Genomic DNA, 17,699 nt, shown 5'->3' on the forward strand with positions numbered 1-17,699 from the left:
TTTGAAATATATTGTGAATGGTGGAGGAACAAGCAAATGGCCTTATGTTAATTCGTATTGCTAAGTACCAGTGATGGACCTCCTTCAAAGTCATCCTAATTTCCTTTTGTTCCCTGAGAAATTCCAACTTGGCAAAAGACATGACATTGTATAAAGGAGCCTCGGGTCCTGATTCTGTCATCTCAGATCTGCTTAGACTTCATTAGGGGAAGTTTGAGTCACAAGACTGAGGTCCCAGTTATGCCGGTATGCCCTGAATATGAGATTTGGACATTGGACTGTGACCTATGAACTGAATTCTAAAGGAACTCTTTGCAACTATGAAGCGCACCATCTCTGCTATGAATCTGCACCTCAATGAATTGAACTTATGTCTGTCTGTATATTGATCTTTTAACCATATTCTCTCTCTTTTGTTTTTTAATACATTTTAGTTTATAAGAATTGGCTGTAGTGTGTATTTGGGTAAGATCTGAAACATTCATTAACATGGGAGGTAATGTGTCTGATCCTTAGGGATTGGTAGACCCTTTTATTTTGTATGATGAAATAAGATTTACAGAAATGTTCATCATATTTGATGTGGGTACCTGGATGGAGGCCTGAGGCTGGATCACTTTAAGGAACGTTGTTTGGACTTCTGAGCAACCAGTAAGGTAATAAAGAAGCTGTTTCATGCTGGCTTGGTAAATCTAAGTATTGGAATATCCACCAGCTTTATGGGGATTGTCTGCCGCATTCTTTGCGGTTTGCCCTAATTGATTGACCACAGCTGGCTCCCCACTAGGGCCCCGGTCACAGTGGGCATTAAAATTAAAGACTATAAAATGTTACCCCTGAATGAAGTTGTTTGGGTTAGATGTACTGAAGGTGGTGGGTGAAACAGTCACTAAAATGCCTGGGGGAAAAGACTTTGTTAAAAGGACAGTGAAGTCCTAAGGTGAGCTCCAATTTCCAAATTTTCATGAGGTTCTATTGTTCCCCTCATGTATGAAGTCCTACATGAACCGTGTACATTTCAAAGCCTGGTAGGTTTTGTTATCGGCATGGCTCATGTGACTTTCTAGGGTTGGTTTTCCCTCTTACAGGCCACATCTTCTATTGGTGTAAATTGGCATAACTCCATCACTCCATTGGTGCTCGGGCGATTCACACCAGCTGGGAACCCAGCCTCGTATCTGTATGACTGTACTGACCCTTGGGAAAAAATAATTTTCTGAAAATTCCTTCCCTAGTTGTATTATTGTAGTGCCTGGGAGCCGCAGTCACAGACCTGGACCTCACTGTGTGACGTGCTTCATGAAGAGAACAAAAACAGTCCCTGCCCCAAAGAGTTTGCCATTGAAGTAATCTCTTTCCCTCTTTTTTTCCCCCATCCCAGCACCTCTCCTTGCTTTTTGACAGCTATTGCAGAGCGAACCATCCACAGAGATGCTCAGAACTTTCTTGTGAGAGGTGGCAGCTAATTCAAAATCTGTGCCTCTCCGTGAGTCGTTTAGTCTCTTCCCGTGTGTGTTCGTTTCCTTCGACTTGTGCACATTCCATCTACCATTGCACTGTCCAATTGGCATTTCCTGTGTTCCTGTTTAAAACCTGGCAAGTTAGATCATACCCAACGGTCCAGCTCAGGCCAATACCAGACACTTCAGAATTTGGTGCTACAATATTTATAAATGGACAGTTACGGAATAATCTGCCCAGGTAGGAGAAGTCTTTCTAACCCCAGACTGTTATTGGCTAATTTATGCCCTGAAGCATGTGGGTTTATAACCTTACATTCCAGCCCGTTTAATGTAATGAGAGATATTTGCTTTACTCATACATCTCACACCACCACCTAGCTCTAAGATAGCTCTTTTCATCCACAGATCTCAGAGTACTGCACAAAGGAGGTCAGCACTGGTATCCTGATTGCACAGAGCAGGGACGATGGAAGCTCCCACAATGTGGAGGGGGCCACAAGCACCTGAACTGTGGCCCCGCCTCCCCTTCCCTCCCCGAGGCCCCGCCCCCTGCTCGCTCCTCTCCACTGCCTCCCCCCCCATCGCTCTCCCTTATAGCCGGTAAAAAGTGGGAGGGCATAGCCCTCCCACTTTTAAAAGTGATGGGGCCATGGACCCCTGGCCACCCCTGTTCCAGCACACAGGGTGGGACACAGAGTTACAGAGAGGGGAAGTGACTTGCCCAAGCAGGCCAGTGACAAAGCCAGGAATAGACCCCAGGTCGCCTGAGTTCTAGTCCTGTGCACCATTCTCTAAGATAAATGGGAGCTGAGCCCCTCTGGCCCCCATAATAACTTCATCCTCCTACTCCAGCCCCCATTTTAAAGTCTTACGGATTCCATATTACAGCAAATGATAACCAAGCCTGGGCGGATATAGAAGGGAGTTAGGCAGGAAGGATTCCTGACCTGGGATTCTTTCACACCCCTCCCTATTATCTTTATGGATGAAGTGAGGAAATCTTGGGAGCTTCCCGGCTCATTCAAAGCTTTTACATTCTGGAGGAAGTTGGCCGGCACTTTCCAGCTATGCCTGTAAGGTGGATTTTTCTGCAAGATCTTGAGGCTCAATGCTCAGGGATCTTTCCTGGTAGTTACTGTAGCAGTGAGCTGCTTGGAAAGGCCTCAAGACTAGAGCTGGGCTGGTAACTGATTTTGGGTGGCAGTTCCAAAAACATAAATTTGGTTCAGGTCAAGCTGAAATCAGATTTTTTTTTGTTTTTTGTTTTTGAATTTTTGGTAATGTAAGCAGTGTCAGGATGAGCTCCACCCTGACATCTGGTGGTGAAACGTGGCAAGTTGTGGAAAAAAAACTTCAGGGGCCGGTCTCATTTGCATAGGCACACCCACCCCGCCTAGAATGAGGCCATAGCTGCCCAAATGGTCACTTTGGCTGCTGTGGGATCCCCAGTGTCTCTGTTATTGGGGCAGGAAGAATAAATTGTTATTACGCTGATTATGGGAACTGTGCTTGGAACTGTACTTGGCCTTTTGTTATGATGGAGGGACTCACCATCACCTAAGTAGCACTCTCTAGGCAAGGGTCATGGGTTCCAAAACTCTGTGAATTAAGAGAAGCTGGGGACAAGTATGAATACTTGGTGGCATGGGCCCCTTGGTGAGGGCCTTACATGCTAACTGCACTTCCTCCTTTCTCCACTGTGGAATATCAGAGCTAATTTTGATTTCATTAGGAGTCTAGTTATAGGCTGCTGAGCTCACTTTGGGCTAAGGGTGCACCAGCCCTGAGGCTCCCCTACTACAAGTTGAATTCACTAAAGAGCTGAACTGACTAAGAGCTGAAATCACTGAGCGTTGTGTTAAGTAGTGGGGGAGCCTGAAGATATAGTGTGGAGCAGTTTGCCGGACAGCTGGAGTGCCTTGTGGACCAGCTGCTAGTGGGATGCGGAGCAGTTCGTGGGGCGGCTGGGGGAGCGGAGCGAAGGCCTGTGGAGCTGTGGGGCGTTCAGCTTCAGATCACGTAAGGTGCCTCTTACCCCCGTCCCATCTCCACCCAGGTTGGGAGGTAAAGCTCCGCAGATAAACTTTCGAACTCTGGGGCTGCCCTGACCAGGGACAGAGACTTTTGGGTCATTGGACTTTTGGGACTTTGGGTGATCTGGGGTTGCTGGACTCAAGAACCAAAGGGAAAGGGGCATGCCCCAATTTGCTTGGGGTGAGGTTTTTTTTTTGCTCATGGTTTGTGTTATGAATCCTGTTGGTGGTGTTTCCCCAACATAATGCCACATTGTTTCTCTCTGTTATTAAAAGGCTTTTTGCTACACTCAGACTATGGAGGTGCCCAGCGGGGGTGGTATATATTTGTCCCAGGTCACTGGGTGGGGGCTTGAGCTGGTTTGCATTGTGTTATTGGATTGGATCCCCTAGATATTGAACCCAGCCCTTGTTGCTGCCAACTCTGACGGGCAGAAGGGTTACAGTAAATTGAACGAGTCCGTTTCAGGTCTGTTCCAGAGCAGAAATTTGAACCTGGTTCTCCTCCATCCTAGGTGAGCATCCTAACCACTGGGCTGAAGGTTACAGGGGGGAAGAGAGGAAGAAAGTTACATCTGTCACCCATCATTCCTCCTCTTTTCCCTGTTTTTGTGAATGGTCAAAACAGCGTGTGTCAAATTTATGGAGCTCGGTTCCTGCCCTTCTCCTAACAAGCTGTTCCTTGAGGCTGGAGGTGCTTTGATACTTCAGTTAACGGGAGCCATAGAAGTAGCTATGATAGGCGATTTGATTGATTTCCATGGTGCGGGAAAGCCCTCGTAAATCACTACACAAAAGGACTTCTCATTATCACTGTTGAACGTCCTTAATGCTTCAAATCAAACCACTTCACGGTGCGGGGACCGTTCAAAGGAGGCATCACTGCCACAACACAAACCAACACACTACACTAATCTTTGCCATAATGTTGGTGTCAGGTACAGGAGGGGAAAACGTTCCATCATGCATGTCCAAAGGAACCCTCACTGGGGACTGGAGAAGAAAGTGACTTCGTATGTGGTTTCGTCACTACTGAACAGAGAAGAGAGTAATTTTAACATAGGTTTATTGGCACTAGAGTTACAGGTATAATGCTGCAGAGCAAATGGGATAATTGAGCAGATGGGCAGTAGAGAAGATGAAGACGGACAGCGTGAGCGTGTATTCCGATTAGGAAAAGGGATTGTTCTTTGACCTTGAGTCTATCCTCTCAGCCTGTTCAGTTAATTATCTGAAAGGAGGAAAAAAAATTCAAATCAGGCTGTTTCTCAAGAGTTTTCAACAGAGTGGCATCAATTGAAGGCATGGAAGCGTGAATGAAATTTATACATTATTAAATCTTTAAGCCGGAAAGGCTCCAGGTGGCCAACGCTAAAACTTCAGCTCCTGATAAAAGGTTCCAGCACATACATTCTTACGTGCAGAACTGGGAATTGGCACAGACCGGCTGGAACAGCTGCCATTAATCTCACTGCCTCTGCAACTTTTCATCTCTTCTGATGGACTTCAAGGCCAGAAAGACCATGAGATCATTTAGTCTGACCTCCTGTATAACACAGGCTTTAGAATCTCACCGTTACCCTGACACTGAGCTCAACTTGTGTTTGGCTAAAGCACAATTTACCAGAAAGGCATTCAGTCTTGATCTGAAGGCATCAAGGGATGGAGCATCCACCACTTCTCTTGGCATTTTATTCCAATGATTTATCACCCTCACAGTTAAAAATGGGCCTTCATCTTACTCAAGTTCTTTTCTCCCTTGCAAATGCTTCCTGCTCAGCTTCCCCTATTATATACTGTATTTTTGGTATGATATATTTCTTTAACGATCAGCTATTTAATTCCATAACTATATTATTTATCTCATAAAGCCTGTGAGATACTTCTGATAGACACGATCCAAACCATACACTGGAGAGGGTTCAGAGAAGTGAAACTCCCAACTCTAACGGTTCAACGTAGATCCCACGGCTGGAAGTTGAAACTAAACAAATTCAGACCGGAAATAAGGTGTAAATTTATGATGGAGGGTAATTAGCTATTGGAACAATTTACCAAGGGTCATGGTGGATTCTCCATCATTGACAATTTTTAAATCAAGGCAGATCTTTTAGGAAAACATCCAGTCTTAGGAATTATTCTGGGAAGGTTCTATGGCCTGTGTTATCCAGCAGGTCAGACTAGATGAACACAATGGTCCGTTTTGATTCATAGATTCCAAGGCCAGAAAGAAGTATTTCTCTGGCATTGCATGACCTCAGATTCATAGATTTTTAAGGGACCACTGTGATCATCTCATGCCAGTGGTTTTCAACCTGTGGCCCAATCAGCACAGCGCTCCAGTCCAGATGACATCTTCAGGGCCATACAGGTAGTATTGGATGCGATCCACAATGGTAAATAGGTTGAGAACCACATTCTTGTCGGACCTCCTGCATAACCCAGGCCAGAAAGAATCTCGTTCAGTGATTCTTGCTTCCTAGTTCAAACAGTTGAAACAGATTTAGTTATGCCTTTGTCTGCTAGATTAAAGAATCCTCCAGCCTCAGATATGATCTTCCTATGTAAAGATGTCTAGACCGTGATCAAGTTGCTTCCTAACTTTCTCCCTTCCTTGCTGTTTTCCATCAATGCTAGCGGGTGTGTGTGTGTAAGAACATCACATGGGGGAGAATTGACAGAAGACATGGTTAGGATCCCTTCGCATTAAGGTGAGATTATACTTTCATGCAGGGTAATGATCAGATCTGGTAACCAACACCCAGATGGAAACACCTGAACGTAAATGATAGCAATTCCGTAGGGATGATAATACTGCAAACTGAATCCCGAGTGGAAGAATGCTGAATGGCAATCAATCCCACAGAGATCCCCTGAAGCAATGTCCTTAGGAGAATAGCTCTTGGCAATTAGAAGAGATCGGTTTGGAAAAAAACACATGCTTACTGTCATCTATCCGCCCGCTCCCATGCTGCAGCCACCATGCATGGGGAGGGTTTCTAGCCACGCTCTTCGGCATGACTGCAGAGGCCGCATTTAAGAGACACGTGTCCTGCAGCTGGCTCAGAACAGCTGATATAATTAGAACAAAACAACTACAAGCAAGAGGCCTTTGTCTGCAGTGGGGTGTTTCCTCAGTGCAGCTTCCCTTCCGTGCAAAGCCAACTTACGCTATTGATCCAGGAAATGTAGGCAGACACCCTGGTGAACACCGTGGGCTTCCGGTAGACATTACAGCCCAAGGAGGAAACAAAACTGGTCACTCCACAGACGTAGTAATTGCCATTCACCAGGCAGTTCAGAGGGCCCCCAGAATCACCCTGCAGAGCAAAGCCAAAGGGCAACAAAACTTGGCACATATTGCAACGAACAGCAATGTTTGGCTTTCTTAGCACTTTCCAACAGACAATCTCAAAGTGCCTTCAAGACTCCACGTCTCCCCTTCCCCAGTGAAGTAGACTATCTCTGAGTGAGGTGACTGAACAGAATAGCCAGCATTAGAATACAGGCATCCTGACCTGTGGAACTCATTGCCAGGGGATGTTGGGAAGGCCAAAACTGTAACAGGGTTCATAAAAGAACTAGCTAAGTTCATGGAGGATAGATCTATCGATGGCTATTAGCCAAGATAGTCAGGGATGCAACCCCATTGCTCCGGGTGGCCCTAGCCTTTGACTGCCAGAAGCTGGGAGTGGATGACACGGGATGGATCACTCCATTGCCTGTTCTGTTCCTGCTGAAGCATCTGGCATTGGTCACCATTAGAAGGCAGGATAGTGGGCTAGATGTACCCTTGGTCTGACTCAGTATGGCTGCTCTTATGACAACTCCTCCTGGGCCATCCACTGGTCCATACAACTCCTCTTCCCACAATATATAGGGCAATGTCTGGTGAATTCATTTCCTATCAGCACTTATAAAAGCCCCGGGCGAGTGTGGTGTCTCCCTTTGTGCCCGTCCACAGAGGATACGAGTCTGTTCTATCCCCAGCTGTCACAGGCTGGCTCTTCAGCGTCTGCTGCAGCACCCTATCCCTTTAGTTCTGGAGGTTCCCCGTTCACTTCCCAGAGTGTTGATCAAGGTGGTGGCCAGACTTGCAGCATTGCAGCCAGCAAATCTACCATTCATAGCCTCGTAAGGGGTTACGGCAAACTAACGCAGCAGCTGGCGAAGCACCAACGGCAGCCTGACTTCCAAAGACAGAAGGTCCAGCTGGAAAGTCAGCACAGGAGAAGAGAATGGAAAAGCGAGCGGTCCCTTGGAAAATCATTTTTTTCAGCCCTAACCCCCTGGGAAGGGAACACAGCCAAGTGGACATTGTGAATGTATGATCTCCAGCTTCGACCCACCAACCCAAATAACATACAATACCCAAGCTTAACCCCTACGCAGCATCTCCCTTCCAGGAGGTGGAGAGCCCTTCTAAAGGGCTATTCATCTGAAAGTGCTTTGGCAAGGAATTGACTGATGGGCGACACAGAGAGGGGAAATGACCAGACTGAGATCACACAGCAGGTAGGTAGCAGAGCCAGGAACAAAACCCAGGTGCCACTGGACCACAATTCGGAACAATACCCAAGTGTAAACCTTCTATAGAAAACCCCCGTCCAAGGAGGCGACAAGAGCGGCTGAGATCCTGGCAATGCTCTTGCTTGGTTCACTCGCTCGGCAGTTACCTGGCACCCAGAGCGCACACCATCACCTCCAGCACACACCATGGTGTCCTTGACCGTGGAGCCCCAGTAACTGGAACTGGAGCAGATACTGTAGGACACGATGGGAAGCGAAGCTTGCTGCAGGATTTGAGCCAGCTGCCCATTAGCTGCGCAAAACACATCAGAGACCTGGGGTTAGTTTAAAAGGAAAATGGCCCGTTTTTCCCCAGACACCTGGGGTGAAGTTCTGAGCTGCAGGATCAAACACAACCAACTTCGGGATCTAGAATTCTTTTATATTTTCTTACTCGTTGGCCAACTTCTTATCCAATATATGAGCTTTGCTATGCTAATCTCTCCCGTTATGGAGTTACGGCCATAAAACTTGGCTGGGAATTTGCTTTCAATATGCTCGAAAGCAAGGGATTGGAGTCAGTCTGGACTGTTACGGGCACGTCTTGGGATCCCCAAATTATAGATCATTGACTGGGCCTGATTCTGAGCTCATTTTTATGAGTGTAAATTACAACTTCAACAGAGTTACGCCCAGTGTTAAGATCAGAACGAGGCCCAGCAGTTCGTAAATTTGTTTAATCTAGCGCATTTTCTGGAAAAAAAAGGGAGCTTCTAAAGGCTGCACTGGTGCTGGCCACCACACCAAAGGGAGAGTGCCGGATGACCCCACATTTCCCCGAGGTGTTCTCAGGGCTCGTGTGAATCAGTGAGCAGATCTCCAAAGGGCAGCTGACTGCAGCTCTGACGTTCCTCCGTAGCGTCTCCTCACTTAGCTGGTGCGGCCGGGAACGGCATGGTCCTGCATGTCAGGTCGTGTTGCAAAACCATCCAGGGGCAGCCGCGTAGCCAGGTGGAGGGAACAGGGGGGAGCGATCCAAAAGAAAAAAGGCACCGCCCACCCACTGCGGCGCTTTTACTCACCCAGCAGCGCTCCGGCGGCCGGCCCTCACTCGCTCGCTCCGGAGGTGCCGCCGAAGACCTGGAGTGAGTGAAGGTCCCGCCGCCAAAGACCCGGAGCGCCGCCGGGTGAGTAAAAGTGCTGAGGCAGGTGCCTTTTTCTTTTTGGATCTCTCCCCCCTGTTCCCTCAACAGGGGAAAATTTAAAAAGGCGGCAAGACATGGACAAGGCGCCACTTCTGCTCAGTGCAGGAGCAGCCGCTCCTCCCCCTTAGCTGCACCACTGTCCAGGAGGAATGAAGTGAGGCCAAGCTTCCTCTGGAGGGGGAGCAAACGGGGTTTAGATCTTATGCACCAAACTACAGACCAGGGTATAATCCTGGTCCCGTCGAATGGCAAAACTCCCAATAGGGCCGGAATTTCCCACAGGTCTTGTGTAACAAGTGATACGTTGGCTCTTCTATTACACATTTAATGGGAAGGTTTTAAAGGGCTTTGCAAACCGTTAACAAAGCCATGGGTCGCAACAAGTCTGAGCGATCACCACTGTTTTATACAGGGGGAAACTGAGGCACAGAACGGTCCGGGGTTTGTTCAAACTCTCAGGAAGTGTGGGGCAAAGTGGGGATGCTAGTCACATCCATGCCTCACCCACCTCCAAGTCTGTGCCCTCAATCACTGGGCCATCCCATGCCCCCTCTGGAACGTTCCTGAATTCCAGCACTTACTTTGGGTCAAGCCCCAGCCAGAGATGTAGCAAGGATTGTTGTTTGGCAGAATCTGGCCTGAACTGGGCAGTGCGGCCAGCTGCACGTAGCTGTTCAGAGATGCGCTCTGGGAGAGACGGAGCAGAGCGATGTCGTAGCTGCAGAAGAACAAAGGAAACCGCATCAAACGGCCTTTCACGGGCAAAGGGGTTGCATTTAAGTGACCCCCGCTGTCGCCGATGGTACAACCGAGGCTGGGGCTTTCAAAGGAGCCCCAATCAATTGAAAGCAGGGGGTGGGACCACCGTGTTGTGCGACGGTCACTTGACAAAATGACCATACTTGGTGATGGACACTGGGGGGGGGGTGTTGGGTTGGGTTATGTCATTCAATTTTTTGAAAAATTACCATGGACCACAAAATTTTTACCATGGGCATGTTGCTGACCCCTGATTGAAAGCCGATTGGAACTAAGCACTGAACTCTTCATTCTTTTGAGCAACCGAGCCCTAATGTCCCCTAAAGAAGGCACAGAAGAAGGGACTCAGAAGTCAGCTCTCTCAGGCACATTCCCACCGAAGGACAGCACAGAGGACTGGACGAGGACCCAGCATTAGGCCTTGTATTATTAAGCAGATGCTTGATAAGGTAGAAAAATACCTGAGCCCACTGCCAGCCCAACCCAGAAGCACCCAGTACCACCAGAAACCCAGCTCCCCAGCAGCTAGTCCAGAGGTGGGCAAACTATGGCCCGGGGGCCGAATCCGGCCCTTCGGACTTTTTAATCCAGCCCTCAAACTTCTGTTGGGGAGCAGGTTCCAGGGCTTGCCCCACTCCACGTGTGCCATGGCTCTGTGCAGCTCCCAGAAGCAGCAGCATGTCCCCCTTCCAGCTCCTACACATGGGGCAGCCAGGGGGCTCCGCACGCTGCCCCCACAGCTCCCATTGGCCGGCAACCATGACCAATGGGAGCTGCAGGGGTGATGTCTGTGGATGGGCAGATGCAGAGCTGCCTGGCCGCACCTCCGCATAGGAGCTGGAGCAGGGACATGCCGCTGCTTCTGGGAGCTGCTTGACGTAAGTGCCACCCTGACCCCTCCAGAGCCCCAACCCCCTGCCCCAGCCCTGATCCCCTCCCTTTTTCCAAACCCCTCAGTCCCACCCTCCTGCACCCCAGAGCTCACACCTCCAGCTGAAGGCCTCCCCCCCTCCCCCCCGCACCCCAACCCCTTGCCCCAGCCCAGAGCCCCCTCCCGCACCCTGAACTCCTCATTTCTGGCCCCACCCCAGAGCCCACACCCCCAGCTGGAGCCCTCACCCCCTCCTGCACCCCAACCTCCAATTTCATGAGCATTCATGGCCCGCCATACAATTTCCATACTCAGATGCGGCCCTCTCGTCAAAAAGTTTACCCACTCCTGAGCTAGTCGGCCGGAGGATCCTGGTGGTTACCCAGGACAGTCTGTATGGAAAAAGTATGCAGGCCCAAGTGCTACCCCGGTACCCATTAGAGCTGTAGGAAGACACTGGCCAAACTGGAGTCTGCTTTCCTCATTTCCAAACACTGTTTGTTCTGCCTGTGCAACTCTACCTCCTTAGGCCCTGGACCATCCGGCTCTGGTCTGAACCGATCTGTCATACCAGCGAAGAACACTATTGAGTGGGACCTTCTCCAAGATATCCATTTGGGTTCTGGTTCCACCCAAGGGTTTTGAAAACTGTCTATACTGGGGGCCAACTCAGGCTGTACGTCACCGAGTAGCTCAGACGAAGGGAGTGCCAAGTGCAGCGCATTCTTATTTCTCCAGCGTGTAAGGAGCTCGGACTTTGTGACCCTTCATGTGAAATCCCTTATCCGAAGCCATGCAGGTGTGAAACAGGAGGTGCCTTACCCAGCAGCAACAGAGTTGCTGTTCCAACGAGGATGGATGACCTTACTCTGCACGCTCAAATACTGCTCCATGCCATCGTTCATATACAGGTTGTACTCTCCGGCAACCACCCGGAAAGTCAAGGATCTGTGGAGAAGAGGAACAAGCTGTGATGTGTTGTAAGGTGCCAACTTGGCATCAATCCCCCTTCGCCCCCAAGTCCTGACGGCATCGTGATGTGATTGGAATATGAGCCAGTCCCCCCTTTCTCTACTTCTGAGGGGAAGGGTGCTGAACATAATGTTAATAACTAACTCATCTAAAGCTCTTTCTTACCAGATCTTCACAATCTTTATCCTTGCAACATCTCTGGGGGGGGTGGTAGGCAACTATTACTGACCCCATTTTACAGATGGGGAACGGAGACCTAGAGAGGCTAAATGATTTGCCTAACGTCACACAAGAAGTCTGTGGCAGAGCAGGTAACCAAACCCTGATCTCCCTGATCTAGTGCCTTAGCCACTTGTCCATCCTTTCCCTGAGTAGGAATCACATAGGAATCACCATACTGGATCAGTTCCAGGAATTCACTGAAGGTTGAGTACAGGCCTCAGGACTGGGCCTTGAATTATTAAATAGCCGCATGATAAAAAGGAACAAAGTCCTGTCTGAGAAGCCAGAGCCCAGCTGCTCCAGAGGAAAATTCAAGAAACCCTATAATGGGCAATTAGTGAAATAAACTGCACAATGGACAGATTTCTGCCTAACTCTAGAGCTGGCTGAAATTTTTCCATTGAAACAATCTCAGAAAAATCACAAAAATGTCTGGTTTAAGAGGTCATCTAGTCCAGCAGTTCTCAAACTGTGGGAGACAACCCAATTTTCATGGGGTCACCAGGGCTGGTGTTCGACTTGCTGGGACTCAGGCTTCACTAGCCTTAGGAGTCAAAGTCTTCCCCAATATCCCTTTGGATGAAAGGTGGCTTTTTTTGTGTGTGCCAAAAACTAAAATTTGAGGTGAACAAGGTTCCCGCAGTGAAAACTCAAGAATTTTCACTGAAAATGTGGGAAATTCTGACAAAATACAGGGCGGGGGTGGGTGGGGGAAGGGGGAAGAACGGTATACATTTATTGGGAAAATAATTAGCATTTTTCAGCCAGCTGTAACTAGCACCCGCCCCGGAAACATTCAGTGGTTGGATTCTGCCCTGCGGTGGGGTGAGAAAGAGAGGAAGTGTGTGTTTTGGCACACCTAGGCCCCACCAGGAAGGAGGATGAGCTACTTAAGTCATGTTTGGATCTGACATGTTCAAGACTAAACACTGCATTGTTGGTAGTTTCAGATGCTACTTGGAATGGGCAGAATTATACACAGGAGGGTGTGTATATAACACGCTGTGTCATTGTGTGCTACAGGCATAGACAGGCACTGGCTAGGGCTAGAGGAGGCTTAGGCCGCCCCCCAGCATCGCCGAAATTTCTCTGTCCAGCCATGCCAGGCAAAGCTATCACAGGGGGAGGGCCCTGCCTACACACTAGACGATTCCCAGCAAGTGGAGCTAGATTCCTCAGTCCCAGCAGGGATTGCCGACTCCTGAGCAGCGCTCCCTGGGCATGGGAAAGGGGATCCTGAGGTGATTGTGGGGGAGAAAGGGAGTCCCAAAGGCAGGGGGAATCCTGAGACCTTGCATCCAACGGCGCCAGGGCCAGGAAAGGGGAGGGATGTTGTGGGGGGACGGCCCCACCTGCGTGTGAACCCACGCCTCATGTGATGCTGGGGTGGGCTCTGAATTTGTGAGGATTGAGAGCCAACGGGTCAGAGCGGGGAGCCAGGCCCAGCCCTGCGGGACAGGCTCCGCCATGGCGGGGTGAGAGTGGGGCGGGCAGGCTCACCTTCCCCCCCACCCCAGTATTTTCACCAGCCACCTATGGGTACAGGTTCCCCCCCTCTGTGCTGATCCCCAGAGGTAGGAGTTGTTACAGCCGCTAGCTACAGAGCCTTGAGTCTTTCACTCAAGCTGTAGCAGTTCCTGTTTTCAGTTCTGGAGGACTCTGGTTTAATCCCCGGTGTGTTGGCCATCATACACGCTCAAGCAGTGGCTGCCTGTCATGCATCCTCATGGGTGGACAAGAAAGCTGCAGGCGTACAAGAGACGTCCCGCTCAAGGGTTAAGAGAAGGGGGAGCCCAACTCATCCTCTGCTAAAAGCACCCCCCTCCCCCATCTTCTCCTTTGCTTCAGAGAGCAACTCCCCTCCTTGCTTGGTGCATTGCCAGTGCCCGCTCCTGCTTTAGACCCTGACCCGCATCTGATTAAAAAGTCTCTTTAATGGGTAGATAAACCAACCACTGGGGCCTCCATTACCTGTCCACGCAGTGAGCTGCAGTCATCACCCAGTTCTGCCTCACCAACGTCCCACCGCAGGTGTGATACCATTGTCCACCAGAGTTATACTGGAGGGAAATCTAGATTTGGGGTGACGAAAGGGAAAGAGAGAGAGAATAAGACAGCAAATATCATAATGCCGCTATATAAATGCATGGTACACATCCACACCTTGAATATCGTGTACAGTTCCGGTTACCCCATCTCAAAAAAAGATGCATTCAAAATGGAAAAGGTCCAGAGAAGGGGTACCAAAAATGATTAGGGGTATGGAACAGCTTCCACATGAGAAGGAATAGAAAGACTAGGACTGTTCATCTTAGACAAGAGATGATGAAGGGGTGATATGATAGAGGTCTGTAAAATCATGACTGGTGTGGAGAAAGTGAAAGTGTTATTTACCCCTTCACATAACACAAGAACTTGGGGTCACCCAATGAAATGAATAGCTGGCAGGCTTAAAAACAAACAAAAGGAAGCACTTCACACAACGCACAGTCAACCTGTGGAACTCACTGCCGGAGATGTTGTACAGACCAAAACTATAACTGGATTTAAGAAAGAATTAGATAAAGTCATGGAGGATATTAGCCAAGATGATCAGGGATGCAACCCCATGTTCTGGGTTTCCGCTCAGTCTCACTGCCAGATGGTGGGACTGGATCACTCAATAATTGCCATTCTGTTCATTCCTCTTGAAGCATCTGGCATTGGCTACTGTCAGAAGACAGGTTTCAGAGCAGCAGCCGTGTCAGTCTGTATTCGCAAAAAGAAAAGGAGGACTTGTGGCACCTTAGAGACTAACCAATTTATTTGAGCATAAGCTTTCGTGAGCTACAGCTCACTTCATCGGATGCATTCAGTGGAAAATACAGTGAGGAGATTTATATACACACAGAACATGAAAAAATGGGTGTTATCAAACACATTGTAAGGAGAGCGATCACTTAAGATGAGAACCAATTTATTCGAGCATAAGCTTTCGTGTAAGCTCATCTTAAGTAATCATTCTCGTTACAGTATGTATGATAGAACATGAAAAAATGGGTGTTATCATACACACTGTAAGGAGAGCGATCACTTAAGATGAGCTTACACGAAAGCTTATGCTCAAATAAATTGGTTAGTCTCTAAGGTGCCACAGGTTCTCCTTTTCTTTTTGTCAGCAGACAGGATACCTGGCCAGATGGACCATTGGTTTGGCACAGCATGGCCATTCTGATGTTCTCATGGTGGAAGAGAAGAGCTGCATTTTAAAAGCTCATGCTCAAATAAATTGGTTAGTCTCTAAGGTGCCACAAGTACTCCTTTTCTTTTTGCGAATACAGACTAACACGGCTGTTCCTCTGAAACCTGTCATTTTAAAGAGGAAATCTCTCACACAAAGGAGCAACAACCTCTCACCAGCCCAAAGTGAACGTGCATCAGGTGCATGAAGAAACAGTCTTGCTTCTATATGCACCAAGCACATCACATTAGCTGGTTCGAGCATTGGGCCATGGTTTATGGACTCGGTCTGTGCAGGGTGTGCCCTATAGATAGTGGGGCTGAAGTAGCTGGTTGGCTGGGGCTCCAGACACTACCTAGTGAAACAAAAAAACCACCACCACCAAACAAGAAGCTAAGGACTGAGGGTCAGGGCTGGGGTCCGCACAGAGGCATGCTTCACAAAGCTAAACTGGCAACGTGGCCTTATGCCAAGGCAGTAACAGCAAAGAATAGAGATGCCCACTTCAGGTGCCCATCATCCCAGACAGGCACACCCCTCTCTTCCCCCGCCAGCTGGGGCTTTAGAACTGGCAAAGGCAAATCCCCCTTGGGAGCGGCTAATCTGCACTCACAGGTATTCTGTACGCCATCCTATCTCTGCGCACCCTCCTTGGGTCATTACTGGGAGGAGAGTTAGATGGAGAAGGGACTTAGAAGTAGACATTGTACCCACCTGCCATGGCCATGCACCACGCTGTGCATTGCTCCCTCCGACAACGCGCCCACTGTCTTCCAGCGACTCTTCCAAGCAGTGTCCTTCAGGAGTAAAGAAGGAACAACATCTGGAATAGCCTCTGCGTATTGCAGGAGGAACCCCAAATCCCATCGCCTCTCTGCTGTTTCCATCACAGGATGGGAATCTAGACTTTTTTTTACTCCCTTTCTTGCCGAGAACATTTTCCTGCTCCAACTCCTCAGAGATAGAGTTTGAGAAGGGAAATGAAGCGCTCTGAGTGCCAGGCATCCCAGCTTTTATGATGAGGGGGCAGATGTTCAACCTTACTTGGCATCCACAGTGGGGGGCCAGTTTTCCAGGAGAACTGGATACACATTGCGTGTGGACCTCTTGAAAGTCTGAAGGGCCCCAATGGCAAATGTTGGGAGCAGAGCAACTTTGAAACCTGTGAGGCCCAGGGGGACTAGGGAAGAGATTAAACTTCTGGAGGCAAAATGGACACAGCGTCTCTTCTGAGGTGATGGAGGATTTTCTCATGTAGATCAGTGCACAGTGGGGCAAAACCAACCACTGCAAAGCACATTTCCATGAAGACTTCAGTCCTAGCTTAGACTTTGGTGGATTTGCCCCTGCTAATACCTATTCTGGATGTGCCCCTCCAGCTACCTCTTTGGGGTGGGGATTTTTATTTTCTATGTTCATACAGGGCCAAGCACAACAGGTCCCTAGCCTGGCTGAGGCCTCTAAATGCTACTGCAATGTGGGTGGTAACCAATAAGTTTCTTAGCACCAGAATGCAAGACATCACCGCCTCAAAAAAACAAAAACCCACTTACCACAGAGGACAAAGACAGCGAGGAGGAGTAGTTTCAGCATCATGAGCGAATGGTAGGGACAATCTCAGTCACTCTACTTCCTATATGCTTCTGGGTCTTATCTTTCATACCATGGCTGGTGTTAAATAGATACATGTGGGGAGGAAGGCATGGGAAGAAATGCAGGTGATTTGGAACTACAAACGGATTCTTGGCTCCATTTCCAAGAAAACACACATTTCATTCTTGGTTCCGGCGAAGGTCAAGGCTGAGACCTGGCATTGAGGGCACCGGATACCAATAAATGCTCTGGAGAGTTTAAAGAAAAAGAAAAAAAAGATTTTACCAATATAGAACATGCTCTGAGAAACTGGAAGTGCAGAATCAAGTGAGTTAGGGGTGGGTGTGCCTGAACAAACTTGGGACCAGTTTTTCCATACCTGGACCTCCTCTTGACCCCAGCTGAAATTGTGGGTGCTCAGGATTAGGGCAAGAATTCCATTTGAAAAAAAAAATGAAAAAAATGAAGGTTTTGGAATTTGTTTTTGCTCTGCATCAGGACAAAAACGAGACCTTTTGAAATTTTTCATGGAAAACAACATGAAGGCCTTCTCCTTGACTAGCCAATAGCCCAGTGGTCAGGACACGCACCTGGATGTGGGAGACTCAGCTTTAAGCCCTTGTTCTGCCTGATTTGGATAAGCTGGGATTTTCAGAAGATTGAAGGGAGTTTGGTGCCACTTGAAATCCAGTAGGCGATGGGTGTTTTTCTCCCTTAAGATACTTAGAAAAATTCTCAGTAGTAGACCTAGGGGGAGGCATCTTCAGGGCTTGGAGAACCAGAGAGATATATACGTGATCAAGCAAAAGATCAGTTGAAGAAGTCTACAAGGGGCACTTAAGAATTCTTGTC

General features: G+C 48.6%; 1 protein-coding gene across 2 annotated transcripts; it reads right to left on the minus strand.

The window, feature by feature from the left end:
• Positions 1 to 4,545: 4,545 nt before the first annotated feature.
• On the minus strand, positions 4,546 to 17,396 carry CELA1 (chymotrypsin like elastase 1). 2 transcript variants are annotated; one of them, XM_078849588.1, is made up of 8 exons: positions 16,808 to 17,396; positions 15,969 to 16,051; positions 14,006 to 14,106; positions 11,663 to 11,788; positions 9,792 to 9,928; positions 8,173 to 8,318; positions 6,667 to 6,816; positions 4,546 to 4,727 (listed from the first exon to the last, which is right to left on the minus strand). In XM_078849588.1, exons 1-8 carry the CDS (start codon positions 16,848 to 16,850, stop codon positions 4,716 to 4,718), a joined length of 798 nt encoding a protein of 265 aa, XP_078705714.1. In that variant the 5' UTR covers positions 16,851 to 17,396; the 3' UTR covers positions 4,546 to 4,715. The 2 variants fall into 2 exon arrangements, with proteins under 2 accessions (XP_078705714.1, XP_073174246.1); XM_073318145.1 differs by lacking the exon at positions 16,808 to 17,396 and having other exon boundaries at positions 15,969 to 16,259.
• Positions 17,397 to 17,699: the final 303 nt, after the last annotated feature.

Source organism: Lepidochelys kempii, chromosome 20 (assembly GCF_965140285.1).
Source record: "Lepidochelys kempii isolate rLepKem1 chromosome 20, rLepKem1.hap1, whole genome shotgun sequence".
Lineage (NCBI taxonomy): Eukaryota > Metazoa > Chordata > Testudines > Cheloniidae > Lepidochelys > Lepidochelys kempii.